We start from the raw sequence: 20,090 nt of genomic DNA on the forward strand, positions 1-20,090 counted from the left end.
TTGTCACTACACTTGAATCCATTTCAATACAGCTCCTAGTCTTGGCCATTTTGCATTCAGTCTTCTTTTTGCACATTTAGTCTTCCACATTTTTTTCAGTTTTTCTTTACTAGCCCTCCAATAACGAATTTTTTTCCGTTGGTGCGGGGAGCCAAAATGCCGCTCAGCTGCTCTGTGTCCATGTTCTTCACATATGCTATTACTTTCAATTTATAGCCTGCATCATATGAATACTTTTTCCTTTACGAAACTAACTACTAACAAAAATATTGTCCTGTTACTGATAACACAAATCACTTTCAATTCTAGTTTACTCTCACTGTAGGTAGCAATGACACATCATAGGCTAGACAATGTTCTGGATTTGTGATGGCAGGACAGGAGGGAGACTGTGTTAGTGAGCTTGTGAATCTCCAAAACTCATGTTCGTCGCGTCAGTGCACAGTTGAATCCTTTGTTGCTCGATAGAGATAGTTTTCCTGCAGCATTGAATGTAGGACCATTTTTAAGACTAGTTGGAATTTTAAATCAATCATTGGAAATTTTTATATTAATATTGAGTGTAAGACACACCTGAATTTTGGAGGCAATTTTTCAAAGAAAAAAGTGTCTTGTAGTCCATAAAATACCTGTTTGGACAACTTCTACCATGTTCAGATGTACAATACACTCAATATACAAGAGCCCAATATGATATTGGAGGAATTTTCATCTCTCTTCATTGACTTCAGGTAGCATTACCTTAGATTTTACAAATATTCTTTTTTTTTTTCTTCCCAGAGTATACTGTAGGTTTGACTAGTTTGTCTTGCTTCCTTTTTCATTCCTCTGCTTTTTTAATAACCTTTTCTTGTACTGGGTTAATTAGGCCCTATGTATACACTTCTACACTCTACAGAAACTGAATGGTTCATCTAAAATATTATTCAGCTAAGTACTTGACAAGGTGTTAGTCCATGACTCTTATGATTGGGATTACTCTTTCCACATCTGAAATATGGTATCTTTTTCACCAATGCTTTACAGTGTTTCCCACAGTATGCTCTACATAACTAAACCAGTTCTCTCTAAGCTTTAGTGTATTCGTGATCCTTTTGGCACGCTATCAAAAATTTAGTGTTTGGCACTTCCATCTTGCCTGGCTTGTGTCATTGCATTTCAGCATTTTTATAGTTCTTGTTTTATTCTCTTCCATGTTTCATATATGTTGTTGACTTTCTCCTTTATTTGGTGAGCACTATTTACTTTATTGTCTGTATTAAAGTTGACTGCTTAATTCGTCACATGAAACTACAGTTTCCTCCCCTTTCTTCATAAACAGTGAAATCGATTCTGCACCTTGAATGCTTATTGTTCTTTCCTATTTACTATAAATCCTTTGTTGTCTTCTTTCTTCTGTATTTTCTTGTACCATTAACTTTTTCCAGGATAACATTATTTTAGCTCATTTCTCTGCAAAGAAAGGTAATCCCAGAATAAAGCTTTTAGTTAACCCTTGCACTAAAAAGCTTTGCTCATGTTCATGGTCTTGTAGTTTGTAGTGTAAAAGTGTCTCTTTGTTAATGGGCTTGCTCTTAAACCCAATTGTTCTTATAATACAAATGCGCTGCTCAGGAAAGACTGGAATCTTCGCCATTTTGCGTCACTGCATGTACAGTTTTGCTGAATTTATGCCCACGTATCTTCTGCTAACAGCTGATGCATAAAAATTAATGCCACATATCTCTGTCTTGTTTATAGTCGTAATGAGGTAGTTGATTATAAAGCATGATGTAGGTGTAGGTCATCTCTTTTGAAACTATGTCCTCTTCTCGCAGTTAATGGTTTACCAATCTTTAAGTGTAGTTATGGATTTATTTGATCCAAAACTCTGCCTGGCTTAACTATACCCATCACAATAGTGCATGCTCATCTTGGTATCATGAACAATTTGGCAGTCTTCTAATCTGATCTCCTTTATATTCACTCCAGAAATTTCATCAGTAATTTTGTTATGATCGACAGCTATCGTGGCTGCAAGATGAATCAACAACATGCTCATATCAGTTTTGTGAGACCTAAAATTTCTGTAATCATGGCGCTATGATTTAAATTCTCTACAACGGTACTCACTGTTGCTTTATTGTTGGCAGTCACCACTTACTGAATTTTTCATCAAAATTTCAATCTATTCATAATCTTTTCAGGGATCATCAAAATATACGTTGAGAGTTCATTGGGGGGGGGGGGGGGGGGTCGGGTCTTTTAATTGTACCACACATTCTTGAGAAGTTGGTAGATGTCGTTTCAAGTTTTAAATGATTTGCATATTATTCAGTGTCTTTGTTCCCTTTACACATGCATTTCTTCCTGCACTTGTTGCACACATAAAAAGAAAATTATCATTTTGCCCCAATTTGGAGATAAGCCTCTCAAAATTTGTAAATGCTGCCAGATAGTTAATTCAGATGGTTTAAATGACTCCAATAATTGCCAGTGGTAATACCTACCTTCGTAACCTTAAGGTCTTTCCTTTTTTTACTTCCTTCCATTTTTATCTCTGTTGCCTGTAGGTGCAATTCTGTGCAGTTTTGAAAAGTTCTGAAGCATCACATAATGTGCTTTAAAGTTCATTGCATTTTGTTTGAAGACCTAATATCACTATCTTGTTTTTTAATTTGATTTGAAAATTCTGTGGAAACATTTTGACATTATTCTTTCTGCTCTGAAACTCATTTTATACTTTATGGTGCACATCTTTGAATTATTGTTGGAGCTCATCATTATTTTTTATAATTAACTCTCCAAGCTATGATTTCATATCTGTGAAGGAAACTTTAGGTTCATGACTGATTCTGCTGATTTCTTCATTATTCTGACTTATCTTCAGCAAAAGCTGGATTAATGCATTGTTACTGCATTGGCTTGCTTTTGGTCCATTATGATTTACTTTAAATAAACATTTGCAATTGACTGTGTGTCTGAGCTACAGATTACACTAATTACCATAGATAGCTGGTCAGTATTCTCGAATATTTTTGAGATTCTGTATTTCTTACAGTTTTAAATATACTACTACATGACTGCTCACAATTCACACCCTAGTGCCTGGCAGAGGGTTCTTCAAACTACCTTCATACTATTTCTCTACCATTCCACTCTCTAATAATGCATGGGAAAAATGAACACTTAAATCTTTCTGTATGAACTCTGTTTCTTTACTTTATTACAATGATCATTTCTCCCTTTGCATTCAGAGGTGGGAGTTGGTGACTGAAATTTCATGAGAAGACCTCCCCGTAACGAAAAATGCCTTTATTTTAATGATTGCCACCCAAACTCACATATCACATCCGTGACACTATCTCCCCTATTTCACAATAACACACGTTGACTTGCCCTTCTTTGGGCTTTTTCGATCTCCTCCATCAATGCTATGTGGTAAGGATCCCATACTGCACAATAATACTCTAGTAGAGGACAGACAAGCGAAATGTAAGCAGTCTCTTTAGTAGACCTGCTGCATCTTCTAAGTGTGCTGCCAATAAAACACTCAGCCTTGTTTGCCTTTCCACATTATCTATGTGATTGTTCCAGTATAAATTGTTCATAATTGTAAATTGAATTGGTAGTCTTTAGATTTGTTTGACTTATTGTCTAACCGAAATTTAACAGAATTCTTCTAGTACCCATATGAATGAGCTCACACTTTTCCTTATGCAGAGGCAACTGCATTTTTCATACCGTACCGATATTGTGCCTAATTCATTTTTTAATTGGTTTTGAGCTTTTGATGACCTCATTAGAATGTAAATTACAGCATCATCTGCAAGCAATCTAAGAAGGCTGCTCACATTGTTTCCTATACCATTTATATTGACTAGAAACATCAGAGGACCTACACCAATTCCTTGGGGAATGCTAGATATCACTTCTGTCTTACTCAATGATTTTCCATTAATTACATTTCTGACAGGAAATCACAAATTCAGTCACAAAACTGTGCAGAACAGTGTCAAAAGCCTCATGTAAATTAAGAAACATGTAATCAATTTGAGAGTGTCCGTTGGTGGCAGTCATTACGTCTTGTGACTGTTGAGCTAGTTGTGTTTCACTAGAACAATATTTTCTTAATTCGTGTCGCCCATGTGTCAATAGATCATTTTCTTCATGGTAATTCATAATCTTCGAACACAGTACATGTTCCAAAATCCTACTGCATAATGACATTAGTGATATTGGTATGTAATTCAGCAGATTACTCCCATTTTCTTTCTTGGGTTTTGGTGTGACCTCTGCAACTTTCCAGTCTTCATGTACGGATTTTTTGTCAAGTGAGTGATTGTGTGATTGGCAAGTATGAGGCTATTGTATCAGCATACTCTGAAAGGAAGCTAATTGGTATACTATCTGTAGGGAAGAACTTGCCTTTATTACGTGATCTAAGCTACTGTGCTACACATATAGTATTTACCTCTGCAGTATTCATTTTAGCAGCTGTTCTTGGTTTGAATTGTTGAGTATTTACTTCATCTTCTTTGGTGAAGGAGCTTGCCAGTGGCTAACTCCTGTCAAGTGATTGTACCGGTGAGTGGTTGGTACAAAAAGGCTGTGGCACCCATGTTAACATGGTTATGTAAGCAGGTTGGAGTATGAAGTGAACACATGAAGACAGAGCAGTGACCAGGTTTGTGGAAGGCGAATGCTCCGCAGAGGCGGTACGGCGCAATGTGAAGTGTTGTTGCCGCATTGTGCCTCCGTTGGCTGGCCAATGATCGTGGAAGTACGTGCCACCAGGGGGCCGGTCAAGGTCCCAACAGGTTTTTGCTCCCACAGACATAGCCACTCCACCATCACTACACAGTACACAGCACAAGGCTGCGCTCCTCCATGGCACCAAGAATGCGTCCCGCTACTCTCTCTACTCCGATGTGACTACTCCGATAACGAGAGAGATCACTGTCTGTTGGAAGTCTGAATTGGGCTATCCAAACCTCCAAGTTACATTTTTAAAGTAAAGATTGTTTGGTACCGGTTTTATATGCCAACATAACATTTCCTGACACTTTAGCACAACAAACCGTACTAAAACTGACGCATTTTGGTGGAATCTTCAGTTCAGTGTGTCACGGAAACTGAATATTTTTGTAGTACGCAAGTATAAATATGAAAACCATCAAATTAACTTTCCAAGCACAGACATCAGTATCACATCTGCTCCAATTGCTTCTGTCAGCCAATCTCAACATACGTCATGTGACCTCAGTAGTCAGTTACAGCCCAAGAAATATGGCTGTCGCATGTTGCGGTTATTTGTGGACATAATAGCACACCATAAATTCAATTAATACTCTTGGTTATGATAATAATTTGACTTTTTCTTCTGAATACACAACTCGTGAGGTGCAGTAGCTAAACAAAATTGTTAATTTTGTGCTGGCTTGCTGCGGGATCCAAGTTGTCAGTGTTTTAATGATGAAGTTACTACAGGATCAAATATGTATTATGCCAGTTGAAGATGGGTGCAAGCCCGAAACGCATTTTGGCATACATAAAAATGTGCCTGGTTGCTGGCAATACATTTATTTCACTTGACTCCCGACTATTTCTGTTGTATTACCCACTTTAAGTGAATTCATTTGTTATCATTATGTATAATGCTTAACTGTCTTATATTGCTTTTACTGTCTTTCTAAATTAATTTCTCTCAGTATTGCCATTATCATAACCAGAATCAGTTTCTCTCTCTCTCTCTCTCTCTCTCCCTCCCCCTCCCCCTCCCTCTCCCTCTCTCTCCCCCTCCCCGTCTCCCCCCTCTTCACCTCCCCCCTCTTCACCTCCCCCTCTCCACCCCCTCCCCCTCTCCCCTATCCCCCTCCCCTCCCACCCTCTCCCCCTCTCCCTCCCCCTCTCCCCCCCTCTCCCCCCCCCCTCCACCCTCCTCCCTAGTTCTCCTTAGATTTAGATAATGGTGAATAAACTTACTTTTGATTGACTTGTATGGTTTCTTACAGTATTCATCATATTATTGCCTTTCTCAATTCACCTTCTTCAGACAACCTGTCATGGCCACCAAGTTATGACACTGCTGCTGGTAGTAAAGTTACATTGGAGATGAAGTTGGTGGATTTTAATGCGGCCATAACACTGTGCTTGATAAATAACAGTTGACAAATGTAACTTTTGGGAGACTTGAGCATGACTGTGCAGTCGTTAAGATGTTGGATTATCATGTAGGGTAACTGAGCCATCCAGAGCTAGGTTTTCTGCGGTTTTTCGAAATCGCTTGTAGAAGTTACCTGGATGGTTCTTTTGAAAAGGACATTTCGTCACACACCAAGCTTGTGCTCAAGAGTGTAATGATTATACTTTCTGTTATAAGCAGTCCTACAGTGTTAAGTGCAGTAGTAGTGTTAATTGAATTTTTTGATTAAAAGAAGACAATAATAAGAAAAAAGAAGCTCTTTCTTGGTATTTATTTTTGTTCTAATTACAATAATGTTATGTTGAACTTACACTAAATATACGGCTAATATGAAATATTGGTTCTGTTTTTGGGAGTGAGCCTTCACTACACATTAATAACTGTCACGCACAGTTTAGATTGTTTCTGGTAATTTGGAACTTAATAAGTAAGTTTTTAGTTTGATTTGTTGTTGTTGTTGTTCATTGTTTTAGAATCGACTAACATACATGTAAGTTATATTTCAGGTTTGGTCTGTGTGATCAGATGAGGAATGGTGATAAAGTTATTATTTCTCCAAATAGAAGACTGTCTGTTGTAACAGACAGTCTTGGAAGAATTGTTTTAATAGACAATCATAAAGGAATTGCACTTCGTATGTGGAAAGGTATGTTCTCATACTTGCTACATGGAAAAGTATTTGTTCACTGTTGCATTGCACTTTGGGCATAGTCCATATCAATTCAGGCAGGCTTGGAAAAAATCTTACCTTCATAGTCTCGGATGTTTTTGAATTTAGCATATGTTAAAATGAATGACTAAACAAGGAACACACTTTTTTTTCCCTCCAAAACAATTTCTGCTTTTCTGCTCCGAGATACAGACCTCCAAAGATGACACTGCACACACCATTTTGAAGATGCGAATTTTGGGGAAAAAATTTTAAAATGCTGTATCTCTGCAATAGTTCTACATATTTAGTTGGGCTTTTTTTTATTTGAAAGAGAATTGCTTTATGATTACAAAGAAACCCCCAATTTGGACTTATCTGTCAAAGTTCTTCATTTTTTTTGCCAATCCATAATTTTTTTCTCTTCCCTGTTGATTACTACTGTATAGTTCTGCATTCCCTGAAAAGGAGAGCTCCCACTTTTAGGTTGAACAGCTTTTATAAACAATTGAAATTTTGCTGTACATAAAACCCATTTTATCATCACATAACAGGCTCTCAAAAATCAAAACCTAGCCTTATTTAACATAATTTTAGTTTCGAAAGATGAAGAAGACACTCATTTTTCAAGCATTTTAAATGGTTACAAAATATGTGTGAAAGGTCCAAAGACTTAAAATTTTCAATTTATACAACCTCTGTGCACTCTGTTTTGTACTGAAATTAGCCAGTCAGTGGACTAAAAATATGTTCCACTGCTTCAGTATCTTCCTTTGATATAGAGTGATGCCTTCCTGTTGAACCAAGAGGAACTGGAGCACTTACAATCTTCAAAACATTGTGAATGGGGAGTGAGCACTGATGGCGTTGTTGCTGCCCTTCAGCTGGAAACCTATATCCAGCAGCTGGTCCATGTGGTAGCATGAAGTTCACTACAGTTATCTTTAACTCATAACTGGTGTCTATAATCTCTGCAATCTACCAGTCACAGTCATATACACAAGCCACAAACATCCTCCCTTCTCAGATTGTGAATCTGAATATTATCCTGCTGTTTCTGAGGTGTTGGCCGAACAAACGAAATTTCTTCTTTCTTGCTCTTTAAAGTGCATGCAGTATGAGTTCGTACATCACTGTGAGTCCAAAAATGTATCTTCTGAATTCCTTTCACAGGAGTAGTTTGCTTGGACCATTCTTCTTCTTTCTGCTCACTGAATTCTTTGATTTCCTGTTTGGACAAAAGAATAAGGGCTGTGGATGTGTAAGATTTCACGACGCTCGTAAAATCCTCAGCATTCTGAATTGCAGCTGTATTTTGTCTGGAAAGATTATGTTTTGTAGCATGGTACTTCAGCAGGCCACCTACACCATCACAAGGCCACTTCCCGTGGCCAGTAGCACTGTGTACCTAGTCAGTTGGCACAAGCGAACGGTTTTTAAAATGTGTAGGAGCACTATCAGGAATAGTGATGATCTTCTCTGCCCCTCTTTGCAGTTGAAGAATTTTGTGCATTGCTAGCAAAGCACGTGCTGAGTCATGTCCTGTGTCATCACTTATAACTGCAACACTTGTGGTCTTGTTTGGAAAATATGTCACTCCTATAAAAATTGAAACCCGGTCATTACTCAAATGATACCCTTGTGCTTCTTGTGGGAGAATTACAGACCAGTTCTCAGCAAAATCACAGTGAAGCACTAAACATTGTTCATCAGCCTGTACATACCCTTTCACTTCTGGAATGTGTTGTTCCTGCAATTTCTTCAGATGCTGATGTGTCACTGCTTTCACTGACCATTTACCAGGTTTGTCAATGAAACTGTCAAAGGTAACAGTTTTCTTAATTAGTTTATTTTCCTCCCATGTTGCATATGTAATTTCTGCAGAGTTATCTGCTACATCTTCTAGGCCAAGTGTCTGTAAAGACAGTCCTCCCTTTCAAGAGCAGTCACCACATTCTTGCAACAAACAAGTCTCTCACTTTACGTCACAGACTACTAATGACTTCGCACGCCCAACCAAGGTGTCATATGTCACATACTCCCGTAAGTTTTTCAAAGTTATCACACAAAGCTCAAAATTCATGCAGTACACACATAAAAAGACATCTCTGGGTGGGTGTGGAACTACCCACTTACGTTGTAGTGCATAAAATTTTGATCTTCCAATATGTGAAGTTGTATACTTGCTCTTATAAATTGCAAAAGTTTCTTTAATACTGTGATTCATGTAGCTCTTCACTTTCACAACTTTTTGACCTTACAGGTACGGTTATAGTGTCTTATTTTCACTCTTGCGAGAACAGTCTCATTTATCTTTCAGATAAAATGACTACACTATTTCAACTTGAGCTGCTTCTACAAGATGACCATAATAGAGATCTGGTCTTCCAAAGACTCCTTTTACAGATCTCACATTTCTTGATTTGTCTACCATGTACTTTAATACTGATGGAACATGGTTCAAAATTGTTTTCTTTGAAAGTCTCTCTGGAATAATATTTAAAACTTGCACCTTTTCACTATAGGATGCACAGTATTCAACAGCTGAATTGATATTTGTGAAAAATTCATTGCAAGAGGTGCAAGAGTGCTTTTTTTTCACTTTATTCAGAAGATGGAATTTCTACTCTGAAGTGTGGTCAGTTTTGCTGTAGTGTATTCATCCATAGCTTTAGTAATTTCTCTGTGCTTTCTTGATGCATAGATCTTATGACTCGACTTCACTGACCATGGTTTCTTAACGGGACTAACACCTACCTCTGTAGCTGACTGATTCAGGGTATTTAATTCTTCCATTATTGATACAAAATCTGCACGAAGGGAGGCTTCACCTTGTTCAGATACTATCATTGTTGTTATTCTGTCTAAACATTTAGAACACTAAAAGTTGTCACTGGGACATCTTCACTTTGAAACAGAGTCTTCAAGTGAGAACACTTATTCCCAACCTGAACAAAGTCTGTTTTTTTGTTTGTCATATATATCTCTCTTTCACTGATATGAAAATAGTCAGCACACTTTACTCTCCTGTGGCCTCGTCAGAAGACATTTCAAACAGTCCTTTTCACATAACACACTACAACTGTGTCAACTGGCAAATTCCATATGAAAACACAGAACTCACTGGATGGCCTCAGGTTTCTTAGAAGTCTCTTCAGTAAACAAATTAGTGCTGAACAACTACAGTACAGAAACCTGCAATGAACAACCACGACAAAGAAACTGACAAGAAACTACAACAAAGTGTAGGCAATATCTGCAGTAATGAAAGTGAAAAGAAATAACTGCAGTAAAGGAAGTGATAAGAAATAACTGCAACAATGACAATAGAAATAAACATTGTAACAGAGAAATCAGTAAGAAACAAATTCAGTGAAGACATACATTACCCTTGAAAGTTAATTTTTTTTAATAAAACCTATCCAACTTAAAAGTGGAAGCTCTCCTCTCCAGAGAATATAGTACTAAATGGTACTAATAAAAAAATCTAACTTTTCTGGACTGGCATTTTTGAAAAAAAATTTTTTCTGTAAATTATAAAAATTTTTTTAAAGGCAACAGTAAAAGAACTTTAACAGATATGTCCAAATGGAGGATACCATTGTAATCATAAAGCAAGTATCTTTCAAATAAAAAAAACTCTAACAAAATATCTAGAGCTGCTACAGAGATACAGCATTTTAAAATTTTTTCCGAAATTTGCATCTTCAAAATGGTGTTTGCAGTGTCATCTTTGGAGGCCTGTATCTTGGGGCAGGAATTTTTTCGGAGAAAACAAAAAATAAAAACAAAAAAAAGTGTTTCTTACTTCTGAATTTCAACATATGCTAAATTCAATAATATCCAAGACTGTGAAGATAAACCCCCTGCCTGAAGTGATACAGATTATGCCTTTGTTTCATTTCAAAGATTTTTCCTCTACAACTGAGCGTAGGTCTTATTACTTCTAAATTGTGATGGCAGTCCACTGTGGAATGTGTTGTGGTTACTTGCATACCACAGTATGGTACTGGGTACGTAAACTGACACTGCATGAAGAGGTGAGACATGAATGTTAAAATAACAATGATTGTTATTGAAAATTGCCTACATTAAACAATGGGCTACAAAACTCAAAGTATTGTAGTACTTGTCTTAACTGTAATTGTTGAGGCTTTTCTCGTTTCTATACACGACAGTGCTTTTATCTTCAAACTACTTACTTGAGATATTACAAGCAGTAAAATTTTTTTTACAATACTTTTTCAGTAAAAAAAAAAAAAAATGTAACTCTAGCTGGAAAGAAAGTAAATTATATTTCAATAGCTTGTAATTACCACTGGATGACACAGTTTGATGATACTGAAAATATAGTAATTTTGGATTAAATGCTTGCTAACAAAACTCTTATGAGCTTTGGCCAAATTGGTGGTAGTAGTTACCATGGTCACCTGTAATTAGGGTCCCTAAGCCTCACATGAAATATTTGTACAAATACTGGCACAGAAGTATAACGAATAGGAGACAGTAAAACGTAAGTCCTGTTCATGCAACAATTTGGTAGCCACCTCAGTAATTGTTTACTCTGGTTAGGTGGCTGCACACCACTGGGAACTATATTGCAACCTTACTCTGCAAATACCTCCGTCTCTCATGACATAGTTGATGCTCTACCCAAGCAGCAGAGTTCCTTATTGCTAAACATGTGCATGAAAAAGAAAAGATAGATAAATTTATGGGAAACGCATTTAGGACCCCCATCATGGCAATGTTGAATGTCTGTACTTTAATAGTTGTCTGAGAGACACTTGCAGTCACATTTAACATTATTTACAAATTTTCCTTGACTGACATTGCATTTAAAATGTTTGTTTCTATTTCTTCTGTTTCAGCAATCCTTACCAATCTGTTATATGTTGATTCATTTTAAAATTATTTTTCTCATGTTTTTCATCGTCATTTGTTCATGTTTGTTATTTACATACATCGTTACTGAAATAGTTATGTAGAGCACTATGGAAAGTGTATATTAAATTATTTAATTTTAATTGGTGACCATGCAAAGATGTATACCATGCACCACCTGATAATATCTCCCTCCAATCCAAAGTTATTGCATCTTTTCGTTAAATAATTTCCCAACAGCTTCATAAATTTTATGCCAGTAGGTGCTACATCTGTGAAGATTTGAAACTTGTTTGTATGTTACCCAGAAGAGGTGCTGCCTTGGCTCTTGTTTATTGTTTACCAGTATCCCTTCTGTTGGACTAATGCTGAAGTTCAGCCCAAAACAGTACTACTTCATTAATTTTAATGGCTGCAAACAATACTAAACTCAGTGTGGTTAGTGTTAGGTTGACAGTGTTAGGCGACAAAGCACTAGTGGCACAAATTGTTCTGACTTGTAACAACTTCTACCAATTTAGAACTAGGGACTAGTGAGCTCATACCTTGAGAGACTCATCCACATAATGTTTGTAAATGGTACTTGAAAGCCAGTGGTATTTTCACTGTGTCCCTCTATGAACATAGGAAATCCCATCGAAAACCCATTTCAAACCCTCTGTGCAGTCTATAACTAAGTACATTGGTGAATGTATGCTAGTATGGCACAATAGATACAGTTGGCCCTGGATGTGCCCTGACTGATGTTTATTGCTTTTCTGATATCAAACTAGAGTTGTGATGATTATGTCTGGTTGTGATGATTATGTCTAAGTATATGTTCACAAAAATTCACACGTAATGTCTGTCTGTGTTTTGAATCATCTGTGAGCAATCCAAGTACAAAGTTTAACTATCTTCAAAACTGCTCTTTTATCACGGTTAGTACACACATGAACGAGATGCAACATAAACATTCTAACAATTTGTCGCCAGCTTGTAATCTGAACCTAACATTTGCCACTGCTAACTTGGTATTGCTTACACTGATTTTAGTGTATTATATACCAAACAACTATAATTGATGCATGTTTTACTGCAAGGAAAAGTTACGAGGCCACCAAATATGTGCAATGTGTTAACCTGGTAAAGATGTAATCTTTCTAGCTTATACATTGCCTTACCAAAAGAGTAGATGATTTCAGAATTTCTGTTGACATTTTGAACACAACAAAATAATGTCTCTCTTTATTTTTGTACAAACTGTTAAATGGCAAACACCGAGAGAAGATCTTGTAGTAGTAGTAGTAGTAGTAGTAGTTGTTGTTGTTATTGTTTTGTTTTTTGTTTGATGCAGTTCTCCATGTTGCTCTATCCTCTGCAAGCCTCTTCATCTCCATATAACTACTGCAGCCTACATCCTTTTGAACCTGCTTACTATATTGATCTCATATTCTCCCTCTACAATTTTTATCACCCTTCCCAATACTTCCCTCCAGTACTAAATTGGTGATTCCTTGATGTCTCAGAATATGTCCTATCAGCTGATCCCTTCTTTTAATCAAGGTATACCACAAATTTCATTTCTCACCAATTCTATCCTGATTGGTTACCTGATCTACCTATCTAATCTTCAGCAGTCTTCTGTACCCCCACATTTCAAAAGGTTCTATTCTCTTCATGTGTGAACCGTTTATCTTCCACATTTCATTTCAATACAAGAATTTTAGGAAAAGGACCCACTCCCGTTGAGTTTCAGACATACACAATGAAAAGATTGTTACACGTTGTAGCTTTTGGCCAAAGCATTCTTCAGCAAAGAAAACACACACACACACACACACACACACACACACACAAACAAGCATATATCACACACATACGACAGCTATAATGTGTAACAGTCTTTTCATTGTGCCTGCCTGCAACTCTTTGGGCCATCTTAACTGTGGGCAATATTTACATACATCGTTACTGAAATAGTTATGTAGAGCACTATGGAAAGTGTATATTAAATTATTTAATTTTAATTGGTGACCATGCATGTTTTGCTTTTGTATCTTATATCCTCCTTGCAAAACATTACCCATTCTGTTCAATTGGTTTTCCAGGTCCGTTCCTGTCTCTGACAGAATTGCAATGTCATCAAAGGTTTTATTTCTCCTCACTGAACTTTAATACCTTCTCAAGATTATTCTTTGATTTCCATTACTGCCTGTTCAATGTACATGTTGAATAACATCCGGGATAGGCTACAACCATGTCTCACTCCCTTCTCAACCAGTTCTTGCTTTTTATACCTGTCTGTTCTGATGTCTGCCATCTGCTTTCTGTGCAGATTGTATGTAACTTTTTGCTCTCTGTATTTTATCACTGCTACCCTCAGAATATTGTTGATATTCCAGCCTGAGATTTGAATTGTTTGATTTCACTGCCATACATGGGTACACTCCAGACAAACACCTTCAGAAAAGACTTCCAAACACTTAGATATTCAATGTTCACAATTTTCTCTTCTTTAGAAACACTTTTCTTGTCATTGCCAGTCTACATTTTGTATCCTCTCTACTTCAGCTATCATCAGTTACAGCGAAACTACACTTTTACAATTTTCAAGGGACTTAAAAAGGCGTAAAATGCGGTAAAATGTAAACTTTGGGAAATAATGTTTTAAGCTGTAAAATTTACATATAGGCTCCCCCCTCCTTGCATTTTCATAGTTTATTTATGGTATATTTACATAATAGGTATCAAAATACTCATTAGGGACTTGTTTATTATCCAGTAAAGGGATCTAAATTTTCTATTGTTTTCCCACTGACGTAATGGAACTGATTAACTGTCTGGGAAGTAGAACGTTTTGGCTTAATTTCGTTCAGCATAATCATTGTTTTTGGGAAGCATGCAAATGTGATTAATTATTTAAATAATGAAATATTTCATCAGTTGCGTATTTTTTCATGCTTAGAATTATGCTTTCCAAGAATTTATTCTCATTGTGAAACACACATATTTACATACATATTTTTTGTGATGTTTGCATATCTGCTGATGTGCATCTCTTGCAATCTAATCACCATTTTGAGGTTAGATGTAAACTAACTCTACAAGTGGCCAAACAACAAAACATGTGAAATGTGCTTTTGAGCTGTCATATTGAGAGCAACAATCACAGAGTTGCGATTGGACATTATTCGAACAAATGTTTTTATTCCCATCAGCCACCAAGCCAAGTAGTTGTTGGCATTGGAAGGAAATAAAGCATGAATTGTTCCGACTTTTACGAATTCACACCTTTTGAGTAGAATATTGTGGTTTCAACAAACTTAACCAAATAACAGTTGTAAACACTGCTTAAAGGCCAATGCCATGCCTGCATCATTTTATGTCAATTACGCCATTTTTGTCTCCACGAACATTGTTTCATAAAGCATAAATTGCTGAAAAATTATAATTACGATAAAGTAAAATTAGGTGCGAATTGACATTTAGAATGTAGGAAAATTGACGGAAGCAATAAAAAATGTCATGTTTTGTGCTGCCATATAGCGAAACTCATCTACTACTTTTAGTGTCTCATTTCCTAATCCAATTCTCTCTGTCTTGTCTGATTTAATTAGTCTTCTTTCTGTTAACTTTGTTTTGCTTTTGTATCTTATATCCTCCTTGCAAAACATTACCCATTCTGTTCAATTGGTTTTCCAGGTCCGTTCCTGTCTCTGACAGAATTGCAATGTCATCAAAGGTTTTATTTCTCCTCACTGAACTTTAATACCTTCTCAAGATTATTCTTTGATTTCCATTACTGCCTGTTCAATGTACATGTTGAATAACATCCGGGATAGGCTACAACCATGTCTCACTCCCTTCTCAACCAGTTCTTGCTTTTTATACCTGTCTGTTCTGATGTCTGCCATCTGCTTTCTGTGCAGATTGTATGTAACTTTTTGCTCTCTGTATTTTATCACTGCTACCCTCAGAATTTCAGAGAGTGTGTTCCAGTCAATATTATCAAAAGCTTTCTCAAAATCTACAAAAACTTTTAAAAATAGGTTTGATTTTCCTTAACTTTTCTTCCAAGATAAGTCATAGAGTCAGTATTGCCTTGTGTGTTCCTACATTTCTTCAGAATCCGAACTGATTCTCCCTGATTTTGGCTTGTACTAGTTTTTTCATTATTCTGTAAGTAATTTGTGTTAGTGTTTTGCAGCCGTGTCTTATTAAACTAATAGTTCAGTAATATTCACACCAGTCAGCAGCTGCTATCATTGAAGTTGGAACATTCTCCTTAAAGTCTGAGGGTATTTCCCCTTTCTCATACATCTTGCATATCAGATGGAATAGTTTTTTTGTGGCTGTCTCTCCCGAGAATATCAGTAGTTTTGAGATAATGTCATCTACCCCAGGGGCCTTGTTTTGACTTAGGTCTTTCAGGACTATGTCAAATTCTTCTCTCAGTACCATGTCTCCCATCTCATCTTCATCTACAGCCTCTTCTTTCTGTAATATTGCCTTCGAGTTCGTCTCCCTTTTATTGACCTCCTATATAATCCTTCCACCTTTCAGCTTTCCCTTCTTTCTTAGAACTGCTTTTCCCTCTGAGCTCTTGAAATTCCTACAGCTGCTTTTCTGTTCTCTAAACATCTCTTTAATTTTCCTATAGGTAGTGTTGTTCTCTCCACTAGTTATATGCTTCTGTATTCTTGCATTTGTCCTGTAGCTGCTCCTGCTTGGCCGTATTAACTTCCTGTCAATCTCATTTTTTAGCTGTTTTTATTCCCTTTCAGCTGCTTCATTTTCTGCATTTTTATGTTTTCTCTGTTCATCAATTAAATTCGATATCTCCTGTAATATCCCGGGATTTCTGCTAAGCCTTGTCTTTCTATCTATTTGACCCTCTGCTGCCTCTTCAATACCCATCTCTCAAAGCTATCTATTTGTCTTTGTTGTTTTCCTTTCCCCTATTTCAGCCAATTGTTGCTAAAGCTTCCTGTGAAACTCTCAAAAACATCTGGTTCTTTCAACGTATGCAGATCCCATCTCCTTAATTTCTTCATTGTGACAAAATAAAACACCTACAGCTGTCCGTATGATTTTATTTTATTTTGTTGCAACCAGTTTCAACACTTCAATGCGTTGTCTTCAGGCTGTCATTGCTGTGGCATGGGTTGATATGATCCCTATATACATCACATCAGTTGGATGTATATCACATCTGGATACGCAGATAATGTGTCAGCACTGCCAGCTGACTCAAGAACCTTTCAAATACAATTTGAATGGTTCTTGTGTCAGTTGGCAGTTGATGGTTGGAGTGCTGACACATTATCTGTGTATCCAGTAATATATGGGGATCATATTAACCCGTGCCGCATCCTGCTTTCATGATTCTTAAATCAAGTGTTAGTGATGATTAAATTATGCTCTGTGCAAAATTCTACTAGGAGGCTTCCTCTTTCATTACTTTCACGCAGTTTATATTCATCTACTATTTTTCTTTCTCTTCTTTTTCCTACTATCAAATTCCAGTCCCTCATTACAATTAAATTTTCCTCCCCCTTAACTACCTGAATAATTTATTTTATCTTGTCATACAATTTTCAATCTCTTCACCATCTGCAGAGTTGGTTGACATGCAAACTTGTACTACTGTGGTGTGGGGCAGCAGGTAAAAATGCTTGGTTCATTAGTAATTTTGTAAGTTGAAATGTTTGGTAATCTTGTATATATATCATAGCCTTTTACAAAGGCCTGAAAACTATTCTTGAACAGCCAGTAAGCAATGGAGAACATATTGTTCTTAGTCTTCAGTCCTTAGGTTCACCATTCAGCTCACTGAAAATGAAATAAAATGTTCTAACTCTCAAAGAGTAGTGCAGAGAAGTCGGGAATAATATCAATAAATAAAAGTCTGCTATCGTTTCAGTGAGAAGTATATTCTGACAAATTATCACAAGCACAAGTATAGGTTTTGAAAACATTAAAGCCTATTCTCTCGTAGTGAGCACCTGACGCAGTTCAAATTCGGTTACTACATGTTGTCCCTAGTTATGTAAAGTTAATCTTAAAAGTGGAGAAATAATCTCAGACCTCACCACACAGTTTTCTATAATATAGCGGGTGGCACATGAAACAGAACATTAAAAATGATACTTAGGTTTGCCAGTAAATCACTACCCAACTAGGTTCACTTTTACACAGTTTCACAAGTTAGATGCAATATCTCATTCGATTGAAAAATCAATAATGTCACTTGTCATTAACACCTTGTGAGTCTTAAGCGGACTGTCATGGAAAGAATCGCAGCACATTCCATAGAGGAGTGTAACATATTCCGTTTGACTGATGATGAACAAATAACTTCCAAACTTTGGTCTTTATATAGATGTGGTGCAGACAGCAAATGAAACACTCACTTTGTGGTTGCGTACAGCATTGGAAGCTGTGGTCACCCAGCACCCTTTTTAATTACAAAATTATTTATATCACTGTTAGTCTAAGACCTACAGTGATAGCAATTTTTCTCCAGTAAATGTATATTCTGTTCATATTGTATAAAATTCTCACCCCAGTAACTCTTAAACTTTAACCTTAAGAATTTTTCAACTGGAGCTGGGAATAGATAGTGGCCCCTGAACTGTCTCTTTATTTCTGTATCTTTGTGAAATTAGAATATCATGGTGAAAGTTCCTACAGTTGCATTACTAGGTACTTATGTCAAATATCATGCTGTCATTTTAGCTTTGTATCTAACGTAAATTAATCTAACAGTGGCAAATCTAGGATGGAATAATGACAATATTATGAAAGGATAGATTTTTAGTCACCATATAGCAGAGATGTTGTATCACAGACGGGTAAACCATAAAGACTGCTAAACAAGTAAGGTGTTCTTCTGAATTACACAACATACACACAAATGCAACTTGCACACACATGACCACTGTCTCTACCTAATGAGCCAGAACTGAAATCCCAGTCCAGGGAATGGAATCATACAGATTCATCACATAGGCAGAAATTTTGTCGCAGTCCCTCTCCTGTCACGTTAATTGTCGTCATAGCCTATGACATTTGAGCAGTGATTTTGTGCAGTTTCATCTCACTTGGATGAACTGTTAATACACTATACTACTGTCGCACTTTCCTGCAACAACACCTGCGACAAGCTATTCGGGAGAAACGTCCTGAATGTCTACACATGCATTAATTCTTGAGGATAACACGAGAGCCTATGTGGCAGTGTGTGTGTGGAATTTGCTCACATGAAGGGGGCTGGGAAGTAGAGGAGCATCCACCATACTTGCCATACGATTGATGACCTCATACCAGAACTGAAGACATTACCACAGCAGTGATGTGTGATCTGACAATTTGCTCATGGTGAGACCACGGGTATTCAGCATCCTCCACAGTGTTGGCAGTGTGTGACAGATTTGTTGGGAGACTATTTCTAGGTACTCTCAAGATATCACAGGTCCGTGTTAGTGCCCTACATTATTGTGTACTGTTGTAATTGGCTGTCAAACTTGTTTTAAATGACAACATTTGTTTCGTCTTTTTTCTTATGCTATATCTTTATGGCAGTGTGTGTGTTCATCCATTTCCCTACATGTAATGTGTATGTATGAATTAACCTTCCATTTACATATTTTAGAATTGTTTGATTCAATACCATTTTGAGATAAAAAAGTTGCCATGACCTTTACAATGACCTTTGCAGATGTGAATTGTGCCTCAAAATGTGAAAATACGCAATAGATGCTAGAATAGAATAGAATATTTTTATTAACCTTTCAATATTTTTCATACAGTTGGCTTCGTCAAAGTTTACAGAGGGTTTTAGTTTCAGTACGATATTCAAATAGTTACAGAAAGGGGAGAAAAGGAACTAAAGACCTTTTCTTCAGCATTATGTAAAACAATGTTTTATACAGTAATTAAATGCACACATAAGAAAAGAATCACAGTAAATAACTAGCTTATATAATATCAAAACATTTTCTTCATAACTTAGGTAAAACATATATTTTGATGATTAGTTTCTAAGAATTCTTCAGTTGTATAGAATTCGTTGTTTTTTAGCCAGGTTTGCAATGTATTCTTATATTTATTTAGTGGTACTGTACGAGCTGAGCATGGTAACTTATTGAAAAATTTTATGCTTAAGTACTTATAGTTATTATGGACTACAGCAAATCTTGTGGAAGGCAAGTCCAGCAGGTGACTGTTTCTTGTACTGTGTGCATGCACATCTCGTCTCATGTTCAATTTTTTTCAGATTTTTTCTGGCATATATTAGACAGTTATATATGTACATGCTTGGCACTGTCATTACACCAAGAGATTTAAAATAATTTCTGCAGGACTCTCTAAGTGCTAACCCCTCCATGC

General features: G+C 36.6%; 1 protein-coding gene across 2 annotated transcripts in view; it reads left to right on the forward strand.

Moving 5' to 3' along the window:
* LOC126195001 (rab3 GTPase-activating protein non-catalytic subunit) overlaps positions 1–20,090 on the forward strand; it is a 190,180-nt gene that overhangs the window by 25,656 nt on the left and 144,434 nt on the right. For both annotated transcript variants that reach the window (XM_049933421.1, XM_049933422.1), the window contains exon 8: positions 6,691–6,830. In XM_049933421.1, the coding sequence (XP_049789378.1) occupies positions 6,691–6,830 (140 nt within the window). The remainder of the gene's footprint in view (positions 1–6,690; positions 6,831–20,090) is intronic.

The sequence above is a fragment of the Schistocerca nitens genome, chromosome 7 (assembly GCF_023898315.1).
Source record: "Schistocerca nitens isolate TAMUIC-IGC-003100 chromosome 7, iqSchNite1.1, whole genome shotgun sequence".
NCBI classification, from domain to species: domain Eukaryota; kingdom Metazoa; phylum Arthropoda; class Insecta; order Orthoptera; family Acrididae; genus Schistocerca; species Schistocerca nitens.